General features: G+C 46.0%; 1 protein-coding gene and 1 long non-coding RNA gene across 6 annotated transcripts in view; one reads left to right on the top strand and one right to left on the bottom strand.

The window, feature by feature from the left end:
• The window catches only part of TANC1 (tetratricopeptide repeat, ankyrin repeat and coiled-coil containing 1), a 141,146-nt gene extending 114,055 nt beyond the window's left edge, over nucleotides 1–27,091 (top strand). For 4 of the 5 annotated variants that reach the window (XM_030916562.1, XM_030916563.1, XM_030916561.1 and 1 more), the window contains 8 exons: nucleotides 11,591–11,724; nucleotides 13,334–13,457; nucleotides 14,105–14,280; nucleotides 18,639–18,771; nucleotides 20,092–20,183; nucleotides 22,230–22,376; nucleotides 23,218–23,318; nucleotides 24,000–27,088. In XM_030916562.1, the coding sequence (XP_030772422.1) occupies nucleotides 11,591–11,724; nucleotides 13,334–13,457; nucleotides 14,105–14,280; nucleotides 18,639–18,771; nucleotides 20,092–20,183; nucleotides 22,230–22,376; nucleotides 23,218–23,318; nucleotides 24,000–25,431 (2,339 nt within the window). In that variant the 3' untranslated portion in view covers nucleotides 25,432–27,088. Of the gene's footprint in view, nucleotides 1–11,590; nucleotides 11,725–13,333; nucleotides 13,458–14,104; nucleotides 14,281–18,638; nucleotides 18,772–20,091; nucleotides 20,184–22,229; nucleotides 22,377–23,217; nucleotides 23,319–23,999 lie in introns of all 5 variants that reach the window. The other variant, XM_030916559.1, reaches the window with a different exon arrangement.
• Nucleotides 6,037–11,677, bottom strand: LOC115893222. Its single transcript, XR_004053199.1, has 3 exons — nucleotides 11,031–11,677; nucleotides 7,697–7,849; nucleotides 6,037–6,690 (listed from the first exon to the last, which is right to left on the bottom strand). It is a non-coding gene; the product is annotated as an uncharacterized LOC115893222 (long non-coding RNA).
• Nucleotides 27,092–27,311: the final 220 nt, after the last annotated feature.

The following is a 27,311-nucleotide window of genomic DNA, read 5'->3' as shown; positions in this document are numbered from 1 at the left end:
TTACATGGAACACACATGGAGGATCCTGTAGGGAAAACTGTGACTTGCTGTCGAATACTGAAGATACTGGATTTTTCAGAGGTCCTGAGCATCTCACCAGTACTGATTTTGGAAATTTTTTATCAAGGCATTCCTTCCTCTGCAAGTGTTTGTTCTAAGAAGGTTCAGTAAGGTTAGTGGGCATGGAAATCCAGGCTGCTGTCAGTCGGAACTGTCCTCGGCATAACAACACGATGGGGAGTAAGCCAGTACCCTCAAGGGTGAGTGGGAGGGACTACCCAGGATCCTGAAAGGAGCAAGATGGGGTGGGGTGACCCTGTGCCCTATAAGGGAGGGACAAAGTGGGGTTACCAACATGGAAGGGGTAACAGGGCTCTGGATGGAAAGGATGGGCACAGGGGTCCCCCAAACAGTGGAGGCAGATGGGGGATCAGAACTGAGGGGGCTGGGTTTGTCCACACCCTGTCCTTCTGGTCTCACAGACCCCTGGGTTTTGCCCCTGATGTGGGTGGGTTCTGGAGACCACACCTCTCTGCAAAGAGGGCAGAGGGGTCAGGTCAGCATGTCCCCACCCTGTAGGGCAGGCTGCGAGGCCAGCAGTGAGCAGGTAGAAACCCAGGGGTGGCATCTCAAGCACGAACGAATTGGCCCCTTGACCATCTTCTTCAAGCTGTTCTTGCTGTACGCAGAGTCCATTTTTCTAATGAGTGAATCCTGAATGTTTAACAAAAAATACTTCTGCCTTCAGCAGAAAAATGTATTCATTCATATTTTAGGAAGGATTACACACTCACAGAAAAATCATCCTTGTTTCTTTCAAATTCTTGAAATGATATTTGGATTCTTTCTGTGTTTTGGGGGCCAGATGTGAGATAGTGTAAAATGCTTTTGTGGAAATGCCCCCTTTTTACGCTGAGAACTCACGTGGTGTCCTGGTATGTAACCAAGTCCTCAGCACAAGCTTAGTCCTTACCGAGAGGAGAGACAGAACTTTATGCCTGGTTTAAATAACTTAGTGTGTAACCCAGCCTTCCACAAGTGAACATTCTCAGCACACTTCAGAAGTGACAGCTGTCCAAAGGTCCAGTCTTCTCATGGATTCTTGGAAGAACAAAGTCTGTATGAAAGATGGCTTATATTGTTTATCTTTTAGGAAATTATTTTTAAATTGAGGTTACATTATTTACAGCACACACATTATTCCTCAAAGGATTTGAAGAAGCTTACTTGAAATGATGCAGATAAGAACTTTAAAACACTAAGTCAGGAATAGGACATGAAGAACCACTCAAACATTCGTGCCATGGCATACTAAATTGAGCTACTACTGTGGCTGTAGAATGCCATGTGGCCAGAATTAGAGGGGAACACACTCCTTGTAAACTATTTTTATTGTCCATGGGAGAAATCACAGCAGTTCCTCAGAAAAAGAGAAGCACTTTCTGGTACTTTCATTCTAAACAACACTCATAGAAGGTTGTTGGTTCCTTTAGATATTTTTAAAGGTGACTTCCTGGAGGCAGCAGTGTAGGAGCTAAGAACTCAGACTGGCTGGGTGCAGTGGCTCATGCCTGTAATCCCAGAACTTAGGGAGACCGAGGCAGATATGAGGTCAGGAGTTCAAGACCAGCCTGGCCAACATGGTGAAACCCAGTCTCTACTAAAAATACAAAAACTAGCCAGGTGTGGTAGCAGGTGCCTGTAATCCCAGCTACTCAGGAGGCTGAGTCAGGGAATTGCTTGAACCCAGGAGGCAGAGGTTGCAGTGAGCCAAGATTATGCCACTGCACTCCAGCCTGGGCAACAGAGTGATACTTGTCTCAAAAAACAAAACAAAACAAAAACCTTAGACTTAGCCACACTCCCACTGGCTGTGGGACCTTAAGTAAGTTGTTTAATTTCTCTGGGGCTTATTTTCCTCATCTGTAACGGAACTGTGAGTAGTGCTTGCCTCATAGAAGTTGATTGTGTTCACCAAATTTATGAATATGGAGGACCAAGAGCATTGTGTAGGCAGCCCTTTATAAATGGCATGGTATGTTATTTAAATCCAATAGCATCTTCCTGTTTTGATCAAGAGCATGGCTTCACATCCATTCCATTGCTCGGGTTAAGTTTCTGACTCTGACACTGATTCCCTTTGTGATTTGGGGCAGATGATGTAACTCCTGTGACTCAGTTATTTCACCTCAGTAACGTGGGCATCATCATGACACCTGGTTCAAAAGGTTCTCAACAAGATTAAATGAGAATCCACCCAGGGTATTTTGTGCAGCTCTCAGCAGTTGATGCGTGTTCAATAAATGCTATGTATTCAGGGTTGTGATAAGTTGATTAATATTATTATTGTAATGTGTTATTAATGTATGCTATACATTTGTCGGTTGAGTAAGTGGATGTGTAAGTGATGGAATCTTCAACTTTGCAATTACTTTGGAAGATGGAGTCATAAGGATGGAAAAGAAAGGAATTTTGGTCACACGTGTGAAGTCCTGTTTACAGGTGCAATTACATATTTTATTTTTTAAAAGAAGTTGGCAATTTGAGGTTCCTGTTTAATCTCGAATGCACGTACAGGTTGACAGTGTTTTTACAGTAGAATTTGTAACATGGTCAGGAGCGTCCTGGTTCCCCAGATTTGGATTCTGCCGTGTCTTCACCTCCCATAGATAGCTCGGTGAAAACAGGGTCATGTCTGTCAGCAGAGGGAGCCACATTTTTCCATGATGCTTGGTTGATGCCTGTTGCCTTATAACACAGAATCCCCGTATCTGGCCCCAGCCAGGCTGCTTCTGCAGGCCCATCATGGCTGTTGGGAGATCTGGCCCTCCTGGGAGAGTTTTGGCAAATGGGAAACAATAAGCAAGGTGTTCAAAACTACAACTTTTTAAATTTGTGCATGAGATAGTTCTGAGAGATGCATCCTTAGGCGATTTGGTCATTGTGTGAACATCCTCCAGTGTACTTACACAAGCCTGGATGGCACAGCCTATTGCTCCCAGGCTCCAAGCCTGTATAGCATATTGCTGTACTGAATACTGTAGGCAGCTATAACACAAAGGTAAATACTTGTGTGTCTAAACATAGAGAAGGTATAAAAATATGGTATTATGAGACCACTGTGCTGTTGTATGCACAGTCTGTCGCTGACTGAAACATCGTCACACGGCCTGTGATTGTACCTGGGCAGTGCTGGCTTCCCATTCGTGAGGTCACTGAACAGCAGTGTCCCAGCCTGCAGAAGCTTCAGTTGAGGCTTGGCAGTGTTGGAGGCTTGTCCCAGACCCCAAGGCTTGGGACGTTTGTCTCCCAGTGCAAGTACAGTTTTCTGGAAGAGCCATCTTGATTACCTTCATTTTATCCTTTAAATTGTTTAGGATTAGGTTAGATAACTGCCTGGTCTTTGTAGAGGTGAAAAATTTATAGCTCTTGGAAAGTATGTTCTTCTAATAGAAGCCTTCCCCTCCCTCACAGACAGGAGGAAATGCCTAACAAAGAACAAAGCGAGGCTACGAAATTTGGCTTCTGTAAATCTTAGTCCTATTTCTAGAAGGTGGGGTGGGGTGGCACATTGCCTGGCCTTTTGGGGAGGGGTTGCTGCTTTGAGCCAGAGGACATGGGGGCCAGCTTCCCCGAGGCCCTCAGCGTGACAGCTGAGCTCCCAGTGGCAGCAAAACAAGTCTGACTGGTCAGCCTCCGTGTAGCCGCTTAGAGTCAGTTACAAAGGTGGGGCGGACAGTCATTCCCAGAGTTAAAAAAAAAAAAAAAAAAAATCCTAAAATCCTTCATTACATTTTACCATTGAGATAAAGTAGCTGAGAAATGTGCAATGTGTCAGGCACACTCTTTCCTGGTGGTCTCTGCCTTTACAGTTGAGCAGGGTGTGGCCATCGGGCCTGGGGCTGAGGGTCGAGCATCACTACCTTCATCACATCTCACAGTTCTCACCTTGGCCGCAATTAGATGACATTTATGAGAACCCTGCTGCTTTCAATTAATGTTGACACTCATTTTTTTCATTTTCCACTCATTTTTATAAAATACGGGAGAGGCCAGGATAATAGGAAGTAAATTCCACATGTGAATACAAGTATACAGGCAGAGCCCAGCCATCCTGCCCTGCCCGCAGTGCCCTCTCAGCCAACGGAAAGTGGGTTCTCCTGGTGTAAGCTGTTCTCCGGAGGTACTTCGTTCCGGCTTGCAGAATGGTTTTCATACATCCATGGGTAATGCATGAAAAGGTCATAGTCTGCCAGCAGGAAGCTGCTTCTGTGTGCACCGACCCTGCTGCCCTTCTCTCTAAAGCCCCCAAATTGGGTCCAAAACCAAATGTGGGTGGGAATACAGACCCACTGTTGTGATCTGTAAGCCAAGCCATCCTGAGCCTGGGTAGCACATCCCGTGAATTTGAGTGACAGATCTGCTATAGAATTTTAGGAATAGCCCTGTTTGTGGAATGACTGTGTCCCCGGCAAGTTGACAGTGGAGTTTTTGCAAATCAAATCTTTTCCCAGAGAACTTTAGTATATAAAAGATTCCTGCAAACCATCCATTTTATGGTACAAAAAACTCTCTTGCTGCTGTTTCCAATACGTTCAGATTGTTGTCAGGTTTTTTTTATATTTATTTATTTATTCATTTATTCATTTATTTTGAGACCGTGTCTCGCTCCGTCACCAGGCTGGAGTGCCGTGGAGAGATCTCGGCTCACTGCAAGCTCCGCCTCCTGGATTCAAGTGATTCTCCTGCCTCAGCTTCCCGGATAGCTGGGATTACAGCTGTGTGCCATCATGCCCAGCTAATTTTTGTACTTTTAGTAGAGACAGGGTTGCACCATGTTGGCCAGAATGGTCTCGATCTCTTGACCTCGTGATCTGCCGGCCTCAGCCTCCCAAAGTGCTGGGATTACAGGCGTGAGCCACCGCGCCGGCCTTTTTTTTTTTTTTTTTTTTTAAATTTTTTGTTTTAAGATGGAGTCTTGCTTTATTGCCCAGGCTAGAGTACAATGGCACAATCTCGGCTCACTGCAACCTCCGCCTCCCAGGTTCAAGCAATTCTCCTGCCTCAGCCTCCCGAGTAGCTGGGATTACAGGCGTGTGCCATCACACCCAGCTAATTTTTGTACTTTTAATAGAGACAGGGTTTCACCATGTTGGCCAGAATGGTCTTAATCTCTTGACCTCGTGATCTGCCCGCCTCGGCGTCCCAGAGTGCTGGGATTACAGGCGTGAGCCACCGTGCCCAGCCAGTCAGGTTGTTCGTAAAATGAACGTCTGCCATTACAAACCTACTTGCCTTCTCAAGACAGGAGGCAAGTTGCTGAGGTGAAATTATTCAGATCGTCAGAAAATATGTGCTTTCATGGGAATCTAATTCACAAATGCCATCTTGTTAAGGATTTTGCAACTAGAATAAATTGTGTCCAATTTGAGTCCTAAAAAGTGCCATCTGTTCACGTTGATTTTTGAGCTCCCATTTCATGCCAAGTCTTTTTTTTTTTTTCTCCATCTTTGTATTTCACTGGCCAGAAGGCAAGGTACTGCCCATAGCAGGGCATTCTTTTCTCCTGCCCTCCCCTGCCCTCTTTTCCTTCGGGTCAGGCGGAGTGCATTAACCCTCACTGGAGCCTGGTGGGCAGCACCCGAGGTCGGCTTTTGCAGCAGAATAGCTGGAATTCCTGAGCATAATTTAGCCGTGGTCCTGTTTGCTTAAGCATGTGGCTGGCTATTCTTCAGTCTCTTTTGTTTCCGTACATGGTGTTGGTAAGTCCCTGAGGCTGCTAAAACTTGAGATCCCCTGAAAATGGCAGAGCCTCAGGAGTTTGCAGCGATGGCCCCAGAATACTCAATCTGCTTAGAAAAAGGAAAACACAGATCTTGTTTTCTGTCTGCATCATTTGTAAACGAGAGCCTCGTCAGGAATTTGTGTGTAGTACGTGATCTGTTTTAAGCCTGAGCAAAGTCTGCCTGTACTTACAGGTTTTTAGTTGCCTCAAGAGGAAGTCACCAAATACCATAGCAAGAGTTGTGAAGGAAAAGGAGGAGGACAGGGTCCAACCCCGTTGCCATGCCCAGGGTGGCACACTCGCCCCTTGTCAGTTGCTCCAACTTGTGGCTTCTCTGACGCCTCTGTGAAACAGAGGTCCCTATTTTTAGTGCTGGACTATCATTTCTGATGTGCTGCTGTTGCAAAAATTCAGCAGCAGCTGCAACAGAAATCCTGATTTAAAGGCCCCATTTGTAATGAAGATGAAACTTGTTTACTAAATAAAAGAGCAGAATGCTGTGGTGGATGGGCTGCTTCAGATCTCATCAAATGGAAGAGTCCTGTGTTTATTCCTTTGCATGGCATCATGCATTTACCTGGGCCCTGCCTCTGCATGGAGCCAATGTGTCTTTGTTTTGATTCATTCCTTCTTCTGGTTAACCGGGGAGAAGAGGAAGAGGGAGTTGTTCTTTGCCTGGAGGAAAATGGCTGAGCAGCAGCAGATCCAGGTAGTGGTTCAATACCCAGCTCTTCCAGCGTAAGAATCACATGATCAGATCAATCCAGATAATGTATATTGTAGGAGAGGAAGAAATCACTTTATCTTTACCCTTCACAGTTCTTGGGACAGACTACAGCAATGAAAGACAGATTTACACAAACAGAAGTTGAATAGCAGGTGTATCTTGTTATCTTGTGTTGTATCTGTGGGAGATACCCAGAGAAATGAGTCAGTGTCCAAGAGGTGGCTTAGATTTTAGTCTTAAAAGCCATCATCCCAGCCGGGCACCGTGGCACACGCCTGTAATCCCAGCACTTTGGAAGGCTGAGGTGGGCGGATCACAAGGTCAGGAGTTCGAGACCTGCTTGGCCAACATGGTGAAACCCCGCCTCTACTAAAAATACAAAAATTAGCCAGGCGTGGTGGCGCACGCCTGTAATCCCAGCTAACTGGGAGGCCAAGGCAGGAGAATTGCTTGAACCCGAGAAGCAGGGGTTGCAGTGAGCTGAGATTGTGCCACTGCACTCCAGCCTGGGTGACAGAGTGAGAAACCATCTCAAAGGAAAAAAAAAAAATCCCCTGAAACAAAGATAAATGGTGTGGGGAAGGCCAGTTATGGGGAGGTACCCAAGAAAAGCGGTTAACAAGGGTAAGGTTTGTGAGCCAGATTCTTCACTGATAGAAGTCTCTAGTCATGTAGTCATCCTTCTCTTCTCGGTGTAGAAAGGAAGACACCCTTGAATTTTGTCTTAAAAGAGGATAACTTCTGTTTTTGGAATACCTCCTGTGTCTTCAGTATCTCAAAATAATCAGCTCAAAATCTTTATGCAAAAAGGCATATTTTGGGGTTGCATATTCTGGTCTCTCACAATATAAAAGTACCCCGAGCCTTATATTAGTAGGAATCATTAACATTATCATTGTGGCAGGAAGAGACTATAGCGGGAATTCCCAGGACAGCAGGGACCAGAACTGGTTTGTGTAGATTCTCAGAGTACAGATAGGATCACCTTGGACCCTGGTTTCCAAACATTTTAGGTATGGGAACCGCCTCCCCACCTCTGTCTCAGTGCGTCAGTATGTAAAACTGATATAAATACCATCCTGTTAATGGTATTTATGTCAGTTTTACATACCGACGCACTGAGATTAAATGTCTGCTCAGGAAGGGCAATGGGCCTGTTTGCATAACACAAATATGAATGGTACCTGCAGTCCAGATCAGCTGTAGCATCCGTGCCCTTCAATATTTTGTTCTGGTTGCGCTGTCTTGAAAGAATCCACTTCGTCATCCAGATCAGTGATGCAGATGGCAATTGTTGTTAAGAACGGCTCTTCCTGTAGTTCTAAGAAATTATCTATCTAGAAAGATGACAGGAAAAGCACTATTATGAAGACTGCCCATTGGTAAGTTATTCTGGACACCCATGGTAATGCGCTGGGCCCCAAGTTATCAGAATTTAGTGACAGCAGGCCAGGCACAGTAGCTCACACCTGTAATCCTAGCACTTTGGGAGGCCAAGGTGGGCAGATCACCTGAGGTCAGGAGCTCAAGACCAGCCTGGCCAACATGGTGAAACCCCATCTCTACTAAAAATATAAAAATCAGCCGGGCATGGGGGCTCGTGCCTGTAATCCCAGCTACTCGGGAGGCTGAGGCAGGGGAATCCCTTGAACCTGGGAGGCAAAGGTTGCAGTGAGCCAAGATTGCACCACTGCACTCCAGCCTGGGTAACAGAGCAAGATCCTGTCTCAAACACAAAAAGAAAGAATTTAGTAACTGCAAATGTGGTGGTTGGGTGGGGGGTGGGTATTGTGTTTATTACAAAATCTTAAATAAGGTGCATTTAAAGAATGAAATGAGGACTAAGCATTTGCAGAAACTTTGGCCTTTTCATAACTCTGGTCAGGCTCAACTCCTTAGCTTTCTGCGTGGGAAAACTGAAGCTCAGAGACCTTGAGGATTTGCCAAGGTCACACATAGCAACTGAGACTAGATCATGTCTTCAGGTGTCTTGTGCTGTGTTACATCCTGGACCTTGGGACTCCAGAGCTGAGCAGTCTCTCACTTTCTGAGAACCATGGCACACAGGCCCCCTGTGCCCTCCACTAGGATGACTCACTGAACACACATGTTGGTGCCAGCACTGACTTCTCATGAGGACCTTGGCTGGGTTTACCAGCTACCTCCTTGAAGAGCTGCAAGGGACCATGTCCCAGTGCACGTGAAGGACTGTTCTACCACAGAGAACTGAAGTTGTTATGCCTCATGGAAAAATATTGTAGCATCAGGTGTCAGAGCATCTTGACAGCTGGCAGATGCCTGCTCTCTCTGGTGCTCAGACAAGGCCTGGGGAGCTGGGAGTCAGCTCCTGACTTGTTACCTCCTCTGGCCCCCCACCACTTTAGTGCTGTCTGCTGCAAACATAGATCAAGAGGCTTGAGGACATCCGTCAGGACAGAGCCCTTTAAACGCATTTTTCTGGAGAAACGTGGTGGCCTCCTTTCTGAAAAGAAACAGGCCGTCATCTGGGTGGTGAGGAATAGGGCGTGGGAGGAATCGGCCAGGCCTGCAGACTGGCCCTGAGCTCCCTGGGCTGCTGTGTAAACTCTTACGAGGGGCTGGTCTATGATGAGGCCACTGAAGAAGGTCCCTTCACTGATGAGGTCCACACTGACTGAGGACCAGAAGCAAAGTGAGAGCTGCCTTCCCCTTCTGGAAGGATGGAGAAGGGGATGCTTTCCCCACGGTCATCCTGGGCCTGACCTTTACATCCTTAGGTCCACAGGACCAGGACTGTCTGCTGCCCACACTCACTCCCTCACTTTCTGGTGACGAGGCCCCAGATTGAACACGGAGCTCAGGTGATCCATGGGACAGATGTGGCTACCTCTCTGTGACATGTGAAGAGGTGAGGTCGCCAGCCACACTGCACCATGGCCCTGAGGACAGTCTGTAGAGACTGTTCAGTAGGGGAGCTAGTTTGTTGCAGGGAGATAACTGGTTTGCCGCCTTTTGTGTATGTGGCTTCTGGAGGTTAAACCATGGCCATGCTGACTGGTGTGACCAGAGGACATCACAAATCAGCAACAGACTCCCAGCTTCCCTGGGCTTTATTGTAGGAACCAGAGGAAGCAGGCATCTGTTAGCTGCCCTGAGGGGTGTCAAAGAGGACAGGCAGACCAAGGGGTGTGTGCAGACACCAGCATCCCTGAGCCCTTGGCTCCTGGGGTTTAGCTATGAGACCTGAGCTCAGAAGGTGCACAGGAGACAAACCAGGTCCCACCCTTGCTAATTGGAAGCCCACAGGTGACCCTCTCCTGAGACGGCTGTCACAGCATTCTGCTTTTGAACTGTGTATGAACAAAGTCCTCTGTGTTTTCTTTCGGGTTTGGTTTCTTTGAATCCTTGTTAAGTTTGTGAGACTGACTTGGTCAGTCGTGTTTAGCCACATGCTGTTTATTTTTGTAGACATGTAGTGTTCTGCTGATTGACTGTGCCACTTTCTTGAAGCCTACTGCTGCTGATGATGATGGTTGTTTGGATTGCTTGCGGCCTGGGGTGCAGGTGAGCATTTTTGCTTGTGTTTCTGGTGCACCCTGAGAGTGCCTGCAGGGTGCATCTCTGCAAGTGGGTTGCTGGGTGGGGGGGTTACACCCATCTTCAACTTACTCGTAGCGTCAGCCTGTTTTCCAGAGCAGCCTCTGTGTGCCTTTCCGCTAGCAGGGTGTGAGCTTTCTTGTTCCACATCCATCTCTCGTTAGTGAGCCTGGTTACTAATGGGGCTGGGTGCTCCTCATGGGCTCCCTGGCATGTGGACCATACCTTTTGAAGGCCTGTTTCTGTGTTACCCCATTTTCAGCCTGAGAGGTCTGTCTGCCTGACTGACTTTTAAGAACACTTCCCCTATTCTGGAAACTGGAAATGTATAGGTTGGAGGCTATATTTAGAAACAGGGTCATCCCAGGCATGTGCTGGGAATAGAACCAGGGCGCCGCGCTCCATCTCCTCCCTCCCTCCGGAAGAACAGCCGTCCCTCGCCACTCAGCCCTTTGCTGGCCTCTGGTCCCACTGAAGAGCCGATCGTCCTGGCCTGGGGTGGTTTCTGCCACCTCCTCCGTCCTCCTCTCTAGACAGTGATTCCCGCGATGAGCAGAAGCAACTCTTCGAACTATACCCCCTGCCTATTACCCCCAAATTAAGTATCGGGGAGTGGGGAGGCCCCGGCTGACGGGAGAGTGCCATGAGTACCGGGTCTTGTTGTCCTCTCTCCTTGCATGCCATTTTTCTTTCATCCTTAGCTGACTTCCCGCAGCATCACCACGACAGCTCACTGCCTCTGGGCCAGCGTGTTCACTCCGGCCCTCTACAGTTGGATCTTCTTTTCTTTCTTGACTTTCTTAACCCTGAATCTTGACTTGTTAAGGAGATTCTTTAACGAGGGGGGAGTGACATGCACGCTAGACTGCCTGAGTGATTGTTCTTGTTGAATGAAATTTTATGATTTTAGGGTAAGAGGCCAAACTAGACAATAATACCAACCTGTGTTTGCGTTGCACTGTATTCTGGTTATCTCTTCCTGTGAAAAACAGAAACAAAACTTAGCCACCTCTGAATCTACAGTTTGGGCCGGGCATGGTGGGGATGACTCACCTCTGCTCACATGGCTTTAGCTGGGGCAGCTTGACCCAGGCTGATGGATCCCTTTCCAGATGGCACATGCATGTGGCTGGCCGGCTGGTGCTGGCTGTCTCCTGGGAGCCCATCTGGAACTGGCAGCCATGCCCAGGCCTCAGTTCTTCTCTCTGTGGGTCTCACCACAGGACTGCTTGGGCTTCCTCTCAGCATGGCATCCTGCCTCCAGGAAAGAGTGTTCAAGGATGTACAAGCAGCCCATCTCCTAGGACCTGGGCCTTGACACTCACACAGAATTGGTTCTGCTGTGTTCTGTTGGTCAAAGCTGTCACAGAGCCCCCGCAGGTTCAAAGGGGGAGGACATATAGACCCTACCTCCCACTGGCGGAGAGAACTGTCAAAGAATTTCTGGCCATCTGTGCTCCACCACATGCTAACAGATTCCCCTCTATGTGACTTTCCTTTAGCCCTGACTGCTGCCGCAGGAAGAGGGAAGCTGGAGGTCTGCGAGCTGCTGCTGGGGCGTGGAGCTGCTGTGTCACGGACAAACAGGAGAGGGGTTCCACCTTTGTTTTGTGCAGCACGCCAGGGGCATTGGCAGGTACCCAGAGGGCCCCTGAATGCTTCGGAAGCAATGAGTGAGGATGGAGTTCACTATTGCCTGGCTGCCCTGAGAACACATGCAGCTACCCTGAACCTGTCTGTTCCCCATCCTTAGCTTCTGTACCATCGGGATTACTTGATAGAGCCACACGTTTGACAAGATAACACAGTTGGCCACATAGGCTGGGGAGCAAGGCTGCTCAAGGCCGAGCTATTCAGGTCAGAGACACAGCCACTGCCTTCAGCTGCAGAGGGAGGTGGAGTGGGTGGACTCATCGTGGTAACAAGAGACTTGCTCTAACATAACAGTGTTGTAGTTTTGGGACGCATTTCTCCAACATACTTGGAAGAAGAGCAGTTCTTTTGTGCTCTTTGGAAAAGAAAATGTTTCCCTCTGGTCCAGCACTGATTCAGGCTGGGCTTTATTTTTTGTTTTTTGTTTTGTTTTGTTTTGTTTTTTACTATGAATGATCCATTGTTGTGGTTCATTCAAGGGAGCCAGGGGATCCTTGTTCCTTCATTTCATAAACAGTGACCACATACCTACCCCTCACCTAGCACCAGGTTACACATACACTACGGGTACAAAGGATGTTATGACCATTACAAAGAAGAATGTTCTAGACCAAAGTTTTGGTCATGGAATCGCATCTCTGCCAATGCCTGCTGGCTCCTTTGGTAGGAGCTGTGAGTGCTTCCTGGCAGGATTCTTCTCCCCTTTCCATTCCTAAGAGCTTGGTTTGTACCATCTGTTCCCTGTCACCCTCACTGCTTCACCGTGATCCTCTGGCTAATCCTTTCCTGGCTCTGCTGTGTCCTAAGTCACGGGGAAGTTTGGAAAGCATTTGTTAGTGGATAACAAGCAAGAAGGCAGTGGAAATGTGTCACCTCCTATTGCTGCAGCCATGTAACAGGTGATGTGTTGGGAAAAAACTTGGGCTAAGCTGTGGGTGAAGCAGTTTCTGCTGGGATGGTGGTGATGGGATACCCCTGTCTGGTTTTCTGGGTTTTTTTCCTTCCCAACCTTATGACCATACCTGGTTGAAAGGCGTGTTTCTAGGGCTGAGAATCTTCTCAGGGTGCTTTGCTAAAAGTTGCCTTCCCCAAAGGGCATGCCATCCGCCAGTGCTGCATCTTAAGAAAGCCCATGGCTTGGGTGTGTAGTGGGCGAGCTTCTTTCTGCGACCCCCTCCTGCCCTGCACTCAGCTGTAGGTACTTAGTTAGCTTCAGTGCCCGTGGGGGACCCCGTGACTGCTGCTTGCCCCCCTGAGTTGTGCTTCATTTTCCCATGCCCCTGTGGCTGTCTTGTCCTTGTAGATTGTGATTGGCATCCCTCCTCCCCCAAATTACCATTTCTGTCTGGTATGTGTATATTTAGTAGATAACAGCAATGAATTGAGCATGTTGAAAAGAGCATATATTTTGGAAAAGATTCTGTTCAAAGGAATACAGTGGAAAGATTTTCCAGGCCCCATGGTTCACGCAACTTAGGGATTTTTGAAAGAAAGTCATTTGACTACTTTTAAAGGTTGAGAAACCTGTCTGGGTATAGCAGGTGTGGTTGAAAAGGCAGCAGGAGGATGGTAATTTCAAGTGTCTCTTCCAGATTGTTAGACTGCTATTGGAACGCGGCTGTGATGTGAACCTAAGTGACAAGCAAGGCCGGACACCCCTCATGGTGGCTGCTTGTGAAGGGCACTTGAGCACCGTGGAATTCCTCCTTTCAAAAGGTAGCAGCATCATGCCCTCAAAGGTTTCTTTTGGACAGACACAGAGAGAGAACTTTAGCAGACGCATTCAGTGCTTTCTGATTCAAATTCTAAGTTTTCTATTACAGAAATTTTCTTTTTTTTTTTTTTTTTTTTGTTTTTGAGACGGAGTTTCATTCTGTTGCCCAGGCTGGAGTGCAGTGGCGTGATCTTGGCTCACTGCAAGCTCTGCCTCCCAGGTTCATGCCATTCTCCTGCCTCAGCCTCCCGAGTAGCTGGGACTACAGGTGCACGCCTGGCTAATTTTTTTTGTATTTTTAGTAGAGATGGGGTTTCACCGTGTTAGCCAGGATGGTCTCAATCTCCTGACCTCGTGATCCACCCTCCTCAGCCTCCCAAAGTGCTGGGATCACAGGCGTGAGCCACCGCGCCTGGCTGTTATGGAAATTTTCTGATACACAGTAGAGAGAATAGGCAACACAGCCACGTGCCTGGTATTCCTCTTCAGCAGCGATGACCATTCTGCCAGCCCATCTGGCCAGTGTTGCCCTTTACAGTGCTTGACTGACACTCGGTTCAGGCCAGGTGTTCTGCAGGTGTGCAATTATTTGCTTTCTGTCTTTGTCATCTCATAAGGTTCATGTTCTGTGAATGGGCTTTCCTTTCAGGTGCAGCCCTTTCTTCTCTAGACAAAGAGGGTCTGTCAGCATTAAGCTGGGCTTGTCTGAAAGGTCACAGGGCAGTGGTCCAGTATCTGGTTGAAGAAGGAGCTGCGATAGACCAGATGGACAAGAATGGCCGTACGCCCTTGGACCTGGCCGCCTTCTATGGTGATGCCGAAACTGTGAGTACCAGCAGGTGTTCCCCACCTCCACCTGCATTGGAAAGAAACCCCAGGAAGTGAACAGCTCACTCCAGGGCCTGCATGAGATTGTGTCTCAGGGTCGTCAGTGTGTGTGTGTGTGTGTCTTGTCGGGGATCTTTCATTTTTCTCTAATTCTGTGACATGCAATCTATTCCAGGACTTACGATTTTAGTCAACTCATAAAAGCTTAAAAATACCTGCTTACAAACAGCACATACAACAAACACACACGTGAATATGCGTACACATGTCCATACGTGATTTTCTCAGTCATCCATATAAATAAAACTTTTGCATAGATCATTTAGAAAGTACTTTTATATATGGTAAGTGACTAATCAAATGACTACCTGGTTGCTTTTTTTTAAAAGTTGTTTTGTTTTGTTTTTAATTTATTATTATTATTATTATTATTATTATTATTATTATTATTTTCTGAGATGGAGTCTTGCTCTGTTGCCCAGGTGGGAGTGCAGTGGCACAATCTCAGCTTGCTGCAGCCTCCGCCTTCTGGGTTCAAGCAGTTCTCCTGCCTCAGCCTCCTGAGTAGCTGGGATTACAGGCACACACCACCATGCCCAGCTAATTTTTGTATTTTTAGGAGAGACAGGGTTTCACCATGTTGGCCAGCTGGTCTTGAACTCCTGACCTCGTATCCACCTGCCGTGGCCTCCCAAGGTGCTGGGATTACAGGCGTGAGCCCCTGCATCTGGCCTATTATTAATTTTTGAGACAGAGTCTTGCTCTGTTGCCCAGACTGGAGTGCAGTGGTGTGATCACTGCAGCCTTGCTCTCCTGGTCTCAAGAGATCCTCTCACTTCAGCTCCCTGAGTAGCTGGCAATACAGGCATGCACCACCACACCTGGCTAATTTTTAGAGACAGGTTTTCACCATGTTACCCAGGCTGGTCTCAAACTCCTGGGCTCAAGTGATCTCCCCACCTTGGCTTCTGAAAATGGTAGGATTACAGGCATGAGCCACCATGCCCAGACAAAGTTTTATTTTTAATTGACAAATGATTGTGTATATTTATGGGGTACAATGTGATGTTTTGATACATGTATACATTGTGGAATGATCAAATCAGGCTAATTAATGTATCTATCCCCCAAATATTATTTCTTTTTGGTAAGACCATTTAAGATCTCTTTTAGCTGTTTTGAAATAAACAATACAGTATTGACCGGACGCAGTGGCTCATGCCTGTAATCCCGGCACTTTGGGAGGCCAAGATGGGTAGATCACTTGAGGTCAGGAGTTCGAGATCAAGTGACCCACCTCTACTAAAATACAAAAATTAGCTGAGTGTGGTGGCGGGCACCTGTAATCCCAGCTACTCGGGAGGGTGAGGTATGAGAATTGCTTGAACCCCAGAAGTGGAGGCTGTAGTGAGCCAAGATCGTATCTCTGCACTCCAGCCTAGGCAACAGAGTGAGACTTAGTCTCCAAAAATAAAATTAAATTAAATTAATAAAATAATTTTTTAAAAGTTATTAATTCTAGTTGCAGTGCTATGCAGATCTCCAGAAGTTACTCCTCCTGTTTAACTGAATCTTCATATCCTTTGACCAGTGCCTACCCTTTCCCCCAAGTCCCTCTGTCTCCCAGCCTCTGGTAACCACCTTTCTATTCTCTGCTTCTGTTGTAAGTTCAACTTGTTTAGATTCCACATATAAGTGAGATCATGCTCTCCTTATGTGCGTGGCTTATTTCACTTAGCCATAATGTCCTTCAGGTTCATCCATGTTGTGGCAAATGGCAAGATTTCCTTCTTTTAAAGCCTGCATAGTATTTCATCCTGTACATATACTGGTTGTTTTTAAAGTGATATGGCATTGCCTAAAAATAATATGGAAAGCTTTGGACACTATCTTTATCTCTTTGCCAAATGCCCATGTCTAATCAAGGGTTGAGGGAATAAAACCTTGATAAACTGAGAACTCCGAAATGTCTTTCAGGGCAGAAACTATAATTTTGTCAGGCTTCATGCCCTAGGCACCCAGTAGGTGCCAGAGAAATAGTCAGCTACATGAGAGTTACCAGTTTCCAATAGTTCAATACAGCTAATGGAAGGACTAGTTGGAGAGACAGGTGCTTGCAGACCCTGCAGTGGAAGCCATGGTGCTGCACCTCTGTGCCTTGGTGCTTTTAGAAGGCAACGATGTCAGAGTTAAATGTTATCAACTTCCAATACCTTGTAAACTCTACTTCATGTCAGTTTTCAAAAACATACTCAACTAAATCTCACATGTCTCCACTTATTTTTCAGCTACCTTTCCACATTCTGTAGTTTATCAAAATTAGAGAAGAGTGAAGGAACTTAGCATTCTAACATCATTTTTTTAATATTGTGGCAAAAACACATAGCATAAAATTTACCCTTAACCATTTCTAAACATATAGAGTTCAGTAGTTTAAGTATATTCACATTGTTGTACAACCAGTATCTAGAACTTTCCATCTTGCAAAGGTGAAACTGTATTTGTTAAACAACTCTCCACCTCCCCCAGCCCATCACAGCCACCACTCTACTTTGTGTCTCTGTGAGTTTTTTACCTCTTTAGAGATCGCATATAAGTAGAATCATATAGTATTTGTCTTTTTGTGACTGGCTTATTTCACGTAGCATAATGTCCTCCAGGTTCGCTCATGTTGTAGCGTGTGTTAGAATAGCATTTCCTTCCTTTTTAAGGATGAATATTGCTCCATTGTACGTATATACCACATCTTGTTTATCCAGTCATCTGTCAGTGCACACTTAGGTTGCTTCTATGGTTTTTGCTATTGTGAATAATGCTGCAATGAATATGGGTGGCCAAGTATTTATTCAAGACCCTGCTTTCAGTTATTTGGAGTATATATCCAGAAGCAGAATTTCTGGCTCATACAGTGATTGTATTTTTAATTTTTTGAGGAACCGCCCTACGTTTTTTCCACAGCTGCTGCACCATTATACATTCATACCACAGTGCACAAGGTTTCCAGAATTGTTCTACATCATCACCAATACTTGTTTTTTGTTTGTTTTTTGTTTTTTTTTAGATGGAGTCCCACTCTGTCACCCAGGCTGAAGTGCAGTGATGCAATTTCAACTCACTGCAACCTCCGCTGCCTCGGTTTGAGCGATTCTCCTGCCTCAGCCTCCCGAGTAGCTGGGATTACAGGCCTGTGCCACCACACCTGGCTTATTTTTGTATTTTTAGTAGAGATGGGGTTTCACTATGTGGGCCAGGCTGATTTTGAACTCCTGACCTTCGGTGATCCGCCTGCCTCGGCCTCCCAAATTGCTGGGATTACAGGCGTGAGCCATTGTGCCCAGCCAGTACTTGTGGAAGGACTAGCTAGAGAGACAGGTGCTTGCAAACCTGGCAGTGGAAGCCATGGCCCTGCATGTCTGGGTCTTGGTGCTTTTTTTATAGTAGCTTTTTTTTTTTTTTAATAGTAGCCATCGTAATGGGTATGAGTTGAACATCTTCTCATATGCTCGTTGGCCACTCGTTGATCATTTTTGTAGAAATCTATTCAAGTCCTTTGCCCATTCTAAAAATGAGGTTATTTGGTTTTTGGAGTTGGGTTTAGTTCTTTATATAGATAATCCCTCTACTGAGTGTCATTTTGAATAGTGGGGTGGATGATAGGAAGCATATCTTTTTAGATCCACATGAAAATCTAAAATAACCACAGGCTAAAAAATGGCTATAGGCTAAAATGGCTCCAGTAAATGGAGAAATTTGAGTGACCACAGTGTTTCTTCCTCTTGTTTCCGGTTTAGTTCAAGTGACAGGTGTTTTATCACATCAAATCAGTCTTTGTACCGTGGTATCAAACTTGCCATCTTTACTTTCCCAATTTCCTTCTAATATCTTTGAAATGGATTATACTCGGGTCCATCCAGTCCCAAGCTGCCAATCTTAACAGTCTGCCATGCTCAGGTTGTGTGGGTCTGAGTATTTCTAAAGTCACCACTGCTGTGGCCTGCTCATTTGTTGGAGCTCATTGCAGAAGTCTGCTGCCTACTTCATTGGAGATGCAAAGGTGACTGTGTCCCGTCTCTGTGACCTGGGGAGTGGTGTGAGACGACAGATCACGCATGTGTGCACACACCCACCTATGGCAGCGTGTCCCCTGCTTTCTCATCCCTGATAGCAGTGAAGGTTTTAGTTGGGGATTGCAGCTCCTCTTCTCTCTTTCGTGTCCACTTTATTTCTGTTCTAGGATCCTTAATAGGCAGAGGCATCTAAAATCAGACTGAAGCTAAGACTGCCCCCCGCCAAATTCATGTGCACCCCTGAACTCCTGCCCCCAGCTGCTGCTCAGGCCTCTGCTGTCCCTGCAGGTGCTGTACCTGGTGGAGAAGGGAGCCGTGATCGAGCATGTGGACCACAGCGGGATGCGGCCCTTGGACAGAGCCATCGGCTGCCGAAACACTTCCGTAGTGGTGGCGCTACTCAGAAAGGGAGCCAAATTAGGTCAGTGAGCACTGCCTCCATTGAGCAGGAGGAGGGGTGAGCTCCCGATTGTAGAAGCCTAGAGAGCACAGAGAGTGATCTGCTGCCAGGTTAGGAAGTAAGATGTCAGATGTTTGCAGATCTCTCTGTCTCAGTCTCACTTAATCATCATCATACACAATGTGTAAGTAGCTCACGGTGTTTCTGGCAGAGGGTGTAGAAAGCAGAGACTGGTGTTGAAGGACAGTCTGGAGTGGTATCAGTGGCCAGGAACCATGCCAGAGAGTAGTTGGCTCAGCCTCTTGCTGTGGGGTGGGGCTGGGCGGTGCTGCTGAAAGCTCCTCAGGTGACTCTGAGCAGCAGTGGAGGCTGAGCCACTCTTCTAGAGCAACCAGTCAGCTGTGTGGGGAAGTGGCCACCACAGCAAGTTTCTGTGAAGAAGTAGTAGTATGATTTCATGGAGACTAAACTAGGACGATACTTGAGGATCACGGGAGGGCCCCTGAGTAGGGGAAGCCCTTTCCACGTGGCTGGCTTTGACACAACACACCATTCCAGATGTGGGGAGAGTCCCTATTTTGGTTCCATGTGTGGGGCCCTTGGTCAAGATTAGCTCTGGGTAGGGCACTGTGAGGAAAATGCTATTCACTAGTACTGTCAAGCAGTGAACAGTGCCAGGAACTATCCAAGCAGTTTCACCCTCTGCCTTAATCCCTACCACAGCCCTGAAAGTCTCAGTGACAATCCCATGATTTTACAGATGAGGAAACCAAGGCACCTAGCAGCTAAATGGCTTCCCCTAGGACTGCTGTGTGGTACTCGCCATGGGGACCTGGCAGGCTGGCTCCAGGGCTGTGCTCTTCAGCACTCCTCCCACAGTGTCCCGAGAGTTCAGGCAGGGGTTAGAGAGGTTGTGGCTGAGCTGTAGGGTAGGAGAGAGAAGCCATGACATCTGGGAGTAGAGCGCGGTGACAGGGCGCAGGGACTGCATGCTGAGAACACATGCCTGCGCGGTGGCTGCTGCAGGAACTGAGGAGGTTGTGCTGAGGCCTCATTTAATCAATTTCCCCCACATCCCACTCAGAAGGGACGGATGGGTCTTCGCTGCTCGGATGCCTTTGTTTCTCATTACTTTTATCAGTAAAATAACAAGGACAGATTCGAGTGCCCAGGTCAGTGGAAAGGATTAGCAACTGAGCCTCGCCCGCGTCCTGCTCCCTCCCTCGTTGTGTTGTGGTCCTTGCAGCTGGGCTCCTGCTGGTGCTGACCTCCAGCTGTGGGGCCGTGGAATCCTTTCCCCGGGGCCTCTGAAGTGCCTCTGAATGCGTGTTTGTTTTGCAGGAAATGCTGCTTGGGCGATGGCCACTTCCAAACCTGATATCTTGATTATACTTTTACAGAAATTAATGGAGGAAGGAAATGTGATGTACAAAGTAAGTGGTGCCGCCCTTTTCTTTGCCATTGAAACTGCCTTGGAGCACGCTCTTAACTGGGTATATAATGGCCATAGCTGTGCTACTGCATAGAATCCATGTAATAGAAGTGCCAAAAGGTGGCTGGGTGTGGTGGCTCACACCTGTAACCCCAGCACTTTGGGAGGCCGAGGTGGGCGGATCACTTGAGGCCAGGAATTCTAGACCAACCTGGCCAATATGGCAAAACCCCATCTCTACTAAAAATACAAAAATTAGCCAGGTGCCTGTAATCCCAGCTACTCGGGAGGCTGAGGCAGGAGAATTGCTTGAATCCAGGAGGCAGAGGTTGCAGTGAGCTGAGATCCTGCCACTGCACTCCAGCCTCAGCAACAGAGTGAGACTCAGTCTCAAAAGAAAAAAAAAAGTGCCAAGAGGTGCTGACCTGGCTTCATGCCCACATTGTTGGCTTAATATCTTACTGGCAGAATCTTAAAGGTAGAAAGCACCTCTCTTTGTGTCTGAGAGCCATTATTTCTGAGCTAATCCTTGAGGTTGTAGTGATGCTTACTGTCTGAAGCCATGCGTGAAGCCGAGTCACCTCTAGGTCAACTGAACGTCATAGAGGCGGTTCCTCGGCCTTTCATGTTCTGAGTTCAGAATACCATGCTGAGGCACCGTCATGAGATGTGGGAGAGGAACACCCAGCAGATGTTTCTAGAAGAAAAGGGTCATTCTGTCTCCTAAGCCTTTCCTATCTAATTTTTAATATCTATGAATTTCTAGAATTTGAAACTGTTTTTAGAGATATTTTTACTTAATATAGTCAAGTAACACCTCAGTTACCCAGGAGACTGAATTAATTTTTTCCATTTTCCCTTGGAAGTGGAAATACGATTTTCAGATCAATAAACTTCACTTTAAATTTTTCCAAATAAGACAACAGTTTAGGTCAGAGGTCAGCAAACTTTTTCTGTAAAGGGCCAGACAGTAAATGTTTTAGGCTTGGAAGACTGTGTGGCCTCTGTCACAACTCCCCAGTGCTGCTGTGGGGGCACAAAAGCAGCCACAGATAGCACAGAGTGAATGAGCACAGCTATGTCCCAATAAAACTTTATTTGTAAACACAGGTGGTCGGCCAGACCTGGCCTCCAAGCTATAGTTTGCCAACCCCTGGTTTAGATAGATATGCAGGCCATTTGCATAGGTCACTATTCTTTGAAGCTCTGTGATCAGACAGAATTAAAAGATTATAGGGGAAAAACCAGATTATGACCATGTTAATCCTTTTTACTGTTAGGCAGCTGTACTTGCTATGTTGTAGATTTTTTCCTTCTCATTTTTTTTTAAATAGTAACAAATAAATAGGCAATATAGCATGACCCAGCAGGGATCCTGGCTTGGAATCAGTTTGAAATTGAGTTGAGAGTGTGTATTGTTGTGGCTTTGAAGTGCTTTTAATATGGATTTTGGTAGGCAATTATGTCAGAAATACAAAGCCATTTTCAACAGGCTTCATACCTGCTGTGCAGTGGGACTGACGGAGCAAATGGATTTTTTTAGCTTTGAAAATGATGTGTGGTGCTGTTCTGATTTTTAAATCCCATGTTTTAGTTCCTCTTAGAAGAAAAATTATTCTGCAGCAAGCTCTCTAGGTTTATCTACAAGAGGCTACTTGTCCTAGGAATAGGATCAGTTTTTTCATCTGATTTCTGTCATGCTTAGCATCAAAATATCTTTAGATGTGAGATCATTCTTAAAATAATTTTCAAAAATACATACCAGAAGATAATCTGATGCATTAAGTTTGATAGTTATCAATCTAGCAGTTTACAGACTTTCTCACAGTGTAACCACAGGATGCGGGTGCGTATGAGGACAGTGAAACCCACGTGCGTCAGGCCAGTTAGTGAACTAGCTCCCACCTTGACACTTATTTGGATGCTTTCAATGTTCTGTCATGGGTTTGCAGGGGGGAGTAAACTCCCCAGGGTGTTCTGGGTGTGGGAGGTTATTCATCTTAGAGCCTCAGAAACAGGACAAATGTTTGTGATCTTTGAATCCTAGAAAGGAAAGATGAAAGAGGCAGCCCAGAGGTACCAGTATGCCTTAAGGAAGTTTCCTCGAGAAGGATTTGGAGAGGACATGAGACCCTTCAATGAATTAAGAGTTTCCCTCTATCTCAATCTGTCTCGATGCCGAAGAAAAACAAATGTAAGCTGTGCCCCTTTATTCCAACCCAGTCTTCCAGCAACAGAGCCCTTCCCCAGAGGTGAAGGCCCACCCTTCTCGAGACCAAATCCTGGGCCCTCCTGTCCAATTTGTTTGCACATTTATGTGAACCTGGCATGTGGGAAACAGCTCCTATCCATGACCATCATTTAGTCACTGCTGCTACGCTCCTCGCATGATGTTGAAGGAATGCACTTGGGTTTCATTTCCTTGGCCTCAGTGATGAGAAGCAAATGCAGATTGCTCCTCTGCAGCTTCCCAACAGTGATGCTGCTGGCACTGCCATCCCCAGATTCAGGAGAGTCCAACCCAAGCCTAGTGTGGTGGGCCTGCCTTCTGTTAGGTTTGCTCAGAGGATCTGCCAGTAACTCATTTGTAACCAGTCGTGGGGAACTCATAGTCAGTTTGTAACTAGTAGATCTCTTTCAGTTGTACTTCCTACCTTTTTTTTTTAACTGCATCCTCCTGCCCCAGTCTGTTGAGCTGCCCGCTTCTGTGCCCCGCTGCCAGAATGGATGCAGCATCTGCACTCCTCTCTGAGGCTGCCCCTCCACTGGGGTGTGAGGTTCCACCCTCTGGCCTTCTGGGGCACTGTTACTACCACTGCTTTCTGTAGTGGATTATTCTCCTAATGATATTAATCAACTGTCATTATCTCCTGTCATTATCTCCTCACTTCAAAAATGAACAGAAAACAGACCTTTCCCTTCCTCCCTCTCTGGCTGTGCCTTAGGGCGCTTCTACCCTTTCTAACAACCAGAAGGGCTTCCCATAATCTTGTGTCCACAGTGCTTCTGACACCTGTATTTCTTGTTGACACCAGGACTTTGGCATGGCAGAGGAATTTGCTTCCAAGGCTCTCGAAATGAAGCCCAAGTCCTATGAAGCCTTTTATGCCAGAGCAAGAGCGAAGAGAAACAGCAGGTACTGTCCATAGTTACCTTTGTGTGTAGAGAAGACTTTTTTCCTGTGGGATCAAACCTGCCTGTTGAATTTGGGGAGGTTTTGCTGTAGAGAGGCTCAGGTGCCTCTCATCCTTTTAAATACTGAATTAGTATTACTACCTGCTTCCAAGAGGCATGGCAGTGGACATTATCAGTGATGAGTAAACTTCTATTTTCTCCTGACATCTCAGTAATTATTCCTTCCCACCCTTCCCCCCAGGTGAAACTTACTGCAACATGAACTTCCTACCTAGTTTAGTCCGTATTTCAGGGAAACTGCCAACTAGGGGCATTAGGAAATTCGGGGGGAGGGGAAGAGTGATATAAGCCTGTTGAATGAGAGGTGGGCACAGTGTTACCACGGGATGGTAACAATATTAAAAGGATTCTGGCGCCACTGACTCATGCTTCCCCTTATTCCTGGCCCAGTGGTCTTTATGGAGAGCAGGGCTGTGGAGTCACACCCATCTAGATTAGAATTTAGCACTGCCACTTAGCTGAGTAACTCTGGGCTGGTTAAATGGGTCCTGGCCACCACTGTAAGTGTTCAAAACTCACTTGCTACCTTCTCTTTCCTTTGAGCACAGCTCTTTTATGAACAGTTACACTCTGAGCATGTTTGTGTGTGACTTGTAATGTTACCTTACATTTTCCTACGAAGGCAATTCGTGGCAGCTCTCGCTGACCTGCAAGAGGCTGTGAAACTCTGTCCCACCAATCAGGAAATCAAGAGGCTTCTGGCCCGTGTAGAAGAGGAGTGCAAGCAACTCCAGAGGAGTCAACAGCAAAAACAGCAGGGACTGCCACCAGCTCCACCCAATGACTCCGAAAACGAAGAGGACGCCCCAACCCCTGGCTTAAGTGACCACTTTCATCCTGAGGAGCCTGAAGAGGAAGAAACTTCTCCCCAGGAAGAATCTGTTTCCCCAACTCCCAGATCCCAGCCATCCTCATCTGTCCCTTCCCCATATATCCGAAACCTTCAAGAGGGGTTACAGTCCAAAGGAAGGCCGGTATCGCCACAGAGCAGGGCAGGAATCGGTAAGCCCCTGAGAGAGCCTGTGGCCCAGCCAGGGTTGGTCCTGCAGCCCTCCAAGCAGGCCCAGATCGTGAAAACCAGCCAGCACCTGGGCTCTGGCCAGTCAGCCTTGAGAAATGGCAGCACAAAAGTTCAGATCTCTTCTCAGAACCCTCCTCCGAGTCCCATGCCAGGTAGAATTGCTGCCACACCTGCTGGGAGCAGAACCCAGCATTTAGAGGGAACAGGTACTTTCACTACCGGAGCTGGTTGTGGCCACTTTGGGGATCGGCTGGGCCCCAGCCAGAATGTCCACCTGCAGCGTGGTGAGAGTGGCTCTGCGCACCCTTTACCAAGTAAGACAAAAACCACAGAGAGGCTTCTGTCTTATTCCTCCATGCCTGTGGACGCAGCCCCTCCAAATCAAGGTGGGCTGGCGACCAGCAGCGACATGAGACACCCAGCTTCCCTCACCAGCTCAGGCTCTTCTGGTTCTCCATCCAGCAGCATAAAGATGTCAAGTTCAACCAGTAGTTTGACTTCGAGCAGCAGTTTTTCAGATGGCTTCAAGGTCCAAGGACCAGATACTCGAATTAAAGACAAGGTTGTACCCCACGTTCAGAGCGGTACAGCGGAGCACAGACCCCGCAACACGCCATTCATGGGCATCATGGATAAGACTGCGAGGTTTCAACAGCAGAGCAATCCTGCAAGCCGCGCCTGGCACTGTCCGGCTCCAGAGCGGCTGCTGACAAACACATCTGCAGCTGGCCTGCAGTCTGCTGCCACTGAGAAGCCCTCCCTCGTGCAAGCGGGAGGATGTAATAACCAAGCCAAAACCTGTTCCGTTTCTACCCTGAGTGCAAGTGTCCACAATGGGGCACAGGTGAAGGAGCTAGAAGAAAACAAGTGCCAAATTCCAGTCCACTGTCAAGAGAACAGGATAACTAAGACTGTTTCTCACCTGTACCAGGAAAGTATCTCCAAACAGCAGCCTCATACCAGTAATGAAGCCCACAGGAGCCACCTCACTGCAGCCAAACCAAAGCGATCATTCATAGAGTCAAATGTGTGAGCCTTAAGAAAGCTCCATTTGTGGAATTGGGAAAAGTGTGTTTAATCCTAGTGGTAAATTAAATAGTTTTTTCATCAGAAAAATTATTTTTTAGCCCTTTTTTTTCCTTTGGGGTGGATCTGATGCCATTGATATATCTAAAATGTGGGATAAAACTTCTTTAATAGCTAGAAGTCACCATAAATAAGAATGCTAAACAGAATTGAAAACTATATCAACTTAAAATTTTGAGACAGCCCAGAAGACATTAACTAATGACTTTCACTTACGAAATTGTTTGGCTTTTGTCACTTTCCTCCTTGCCTTTGCTATGCGGTAAAATCACAGTACCTACTTAGAGAATAAATGTGTCTGTTGTTAAAGAGTGACAGGTTTAACTCATGCCCAAGTGATGTACGTCCGAGGGATGTATTCTGGAAACAATGGAATTTTACATTTACAGTTCCATTGAGTCAAATCCCATTTAATATATACATAAAAATTAAGTTCTGAGTGATTTCTAGCTAAATATAAGTGTGACTGTAAACGCAGCCAATTTTTTTAAGCAAAATATGAGAACACCTAAGTATTGTTCCCTTCATAGCAGTTTCTATAAAGGGATTAAACACTTATTTCTGTGTTATGGTTCTTATTCATATATTTTTATAGCACCTTTTTTTGGAACCTATATTTGTGCTTGAAGGTGTTTTTGATATTTGGAAACAGTATAAGCCATTTGGAATCATGATTGGTGGTCAAGTGGATTCAAGCTAAATTTTAGCTAAGACCAGCATTTTTAGTGGCGCTTAAAAGTTAGCTCTCACCTGGTTTCCAAACTGCTTTTAACAATGATAGTGCTCTGGAACAATCCTTCCAAGCTCCTCTAAGGACAATATTTAATTTAGATACTAAAGGTAGGACTGGTTGTTGCTTTTGTTTTGTTGTACAATTAGTACTTTATAGTCACATGTTGTATATATTTAAATAGCCCAGTTTTATTCAGACTTGTAAATAGAACTATTTCAATGTAGTTAATCTAAAAACAAAAAAGAAAACCCCAGTCATGATTTGCATGTTCTCTATAAGCTTCATCCATGCTGGTTATTGCACTGAATGATGTATTATTACGGCATGTTAACAGTATACCAGTAATAGCACTTTATCTCATTTATATGAACACCTTTGAGGTGCTACTTAAGTTCAAGCTGATGTATTAATTCATTTGTAAAGATAAGGTACAGGAATGAACCTTGGTTTAAAGGTATTTTTATATGAAAATGGTGTCTTATTGGAAGATGTTAAAATGCTAATTTGAGAGAGGTAGGAGTGTATTTGTTTTATATGTTGGGATGTGAAATTTATTTTCTAAAATTGAGGAGAAGGAAGTTATATATTTGCAGAATGTTTTAAAATGAGTCGTCGTAATGAAGTTCCTGTGAACATCATTATGGTTTTGTACAAATAGGAACCTCTGATGTCATTCTTCAATGGTTGTTCCTGTGTGTACAATTGTACTTCGTATGGACAGCTTTATCATTTTTATAGGCTTTCCATGAGTTTTGCTGTAACTACTATGGCTTATTTATTTTCTTTAATATTTGTGAAAGTCTTACTCTTTTGTTAGTTTTGTTTCTGCACAACTACTGTACTTTTCCATATGGAATAAAGACTATTAATAGAATGTGTTCTGCACTAAATGAGTCAGTGGATAAGAAGAGAACAGCCTGATGACAGCTATCTCTGTTGCTTTTAATCCTTGTTACCCTAGAGGGAATAGTGAAAAGCATATTTTATATTAACACTACAAAATGCATATTTAATTTCGTTTTATAATTTCAGAATAAGGGTGACAGCTGCTAGAAATTCCACAATACTCAAGGGCCAAATTAGTCTTTTTGCCT

The sequence above is a fragment of the Rhinopithecus roxellana genome, chromosome 14, assembly GCF_007565055.1.
Source record: "Rhinopithecus roxellana isolate Shanxi Qingling chromosome 14, ASM756505v1, whole genome shotgun sequence".
NCBI classification, from domain to species: Eukaryota; Metazoa; Chordata; class Mammalia; order Primates; family Cercopithecidae; genus Rhinopithecus; species Rhinopithecus roxellana.
Note: the sequence above shows the minus strand (reverse complement) of the source record. Positions and strands in the feature narration are given on the sequence as shown.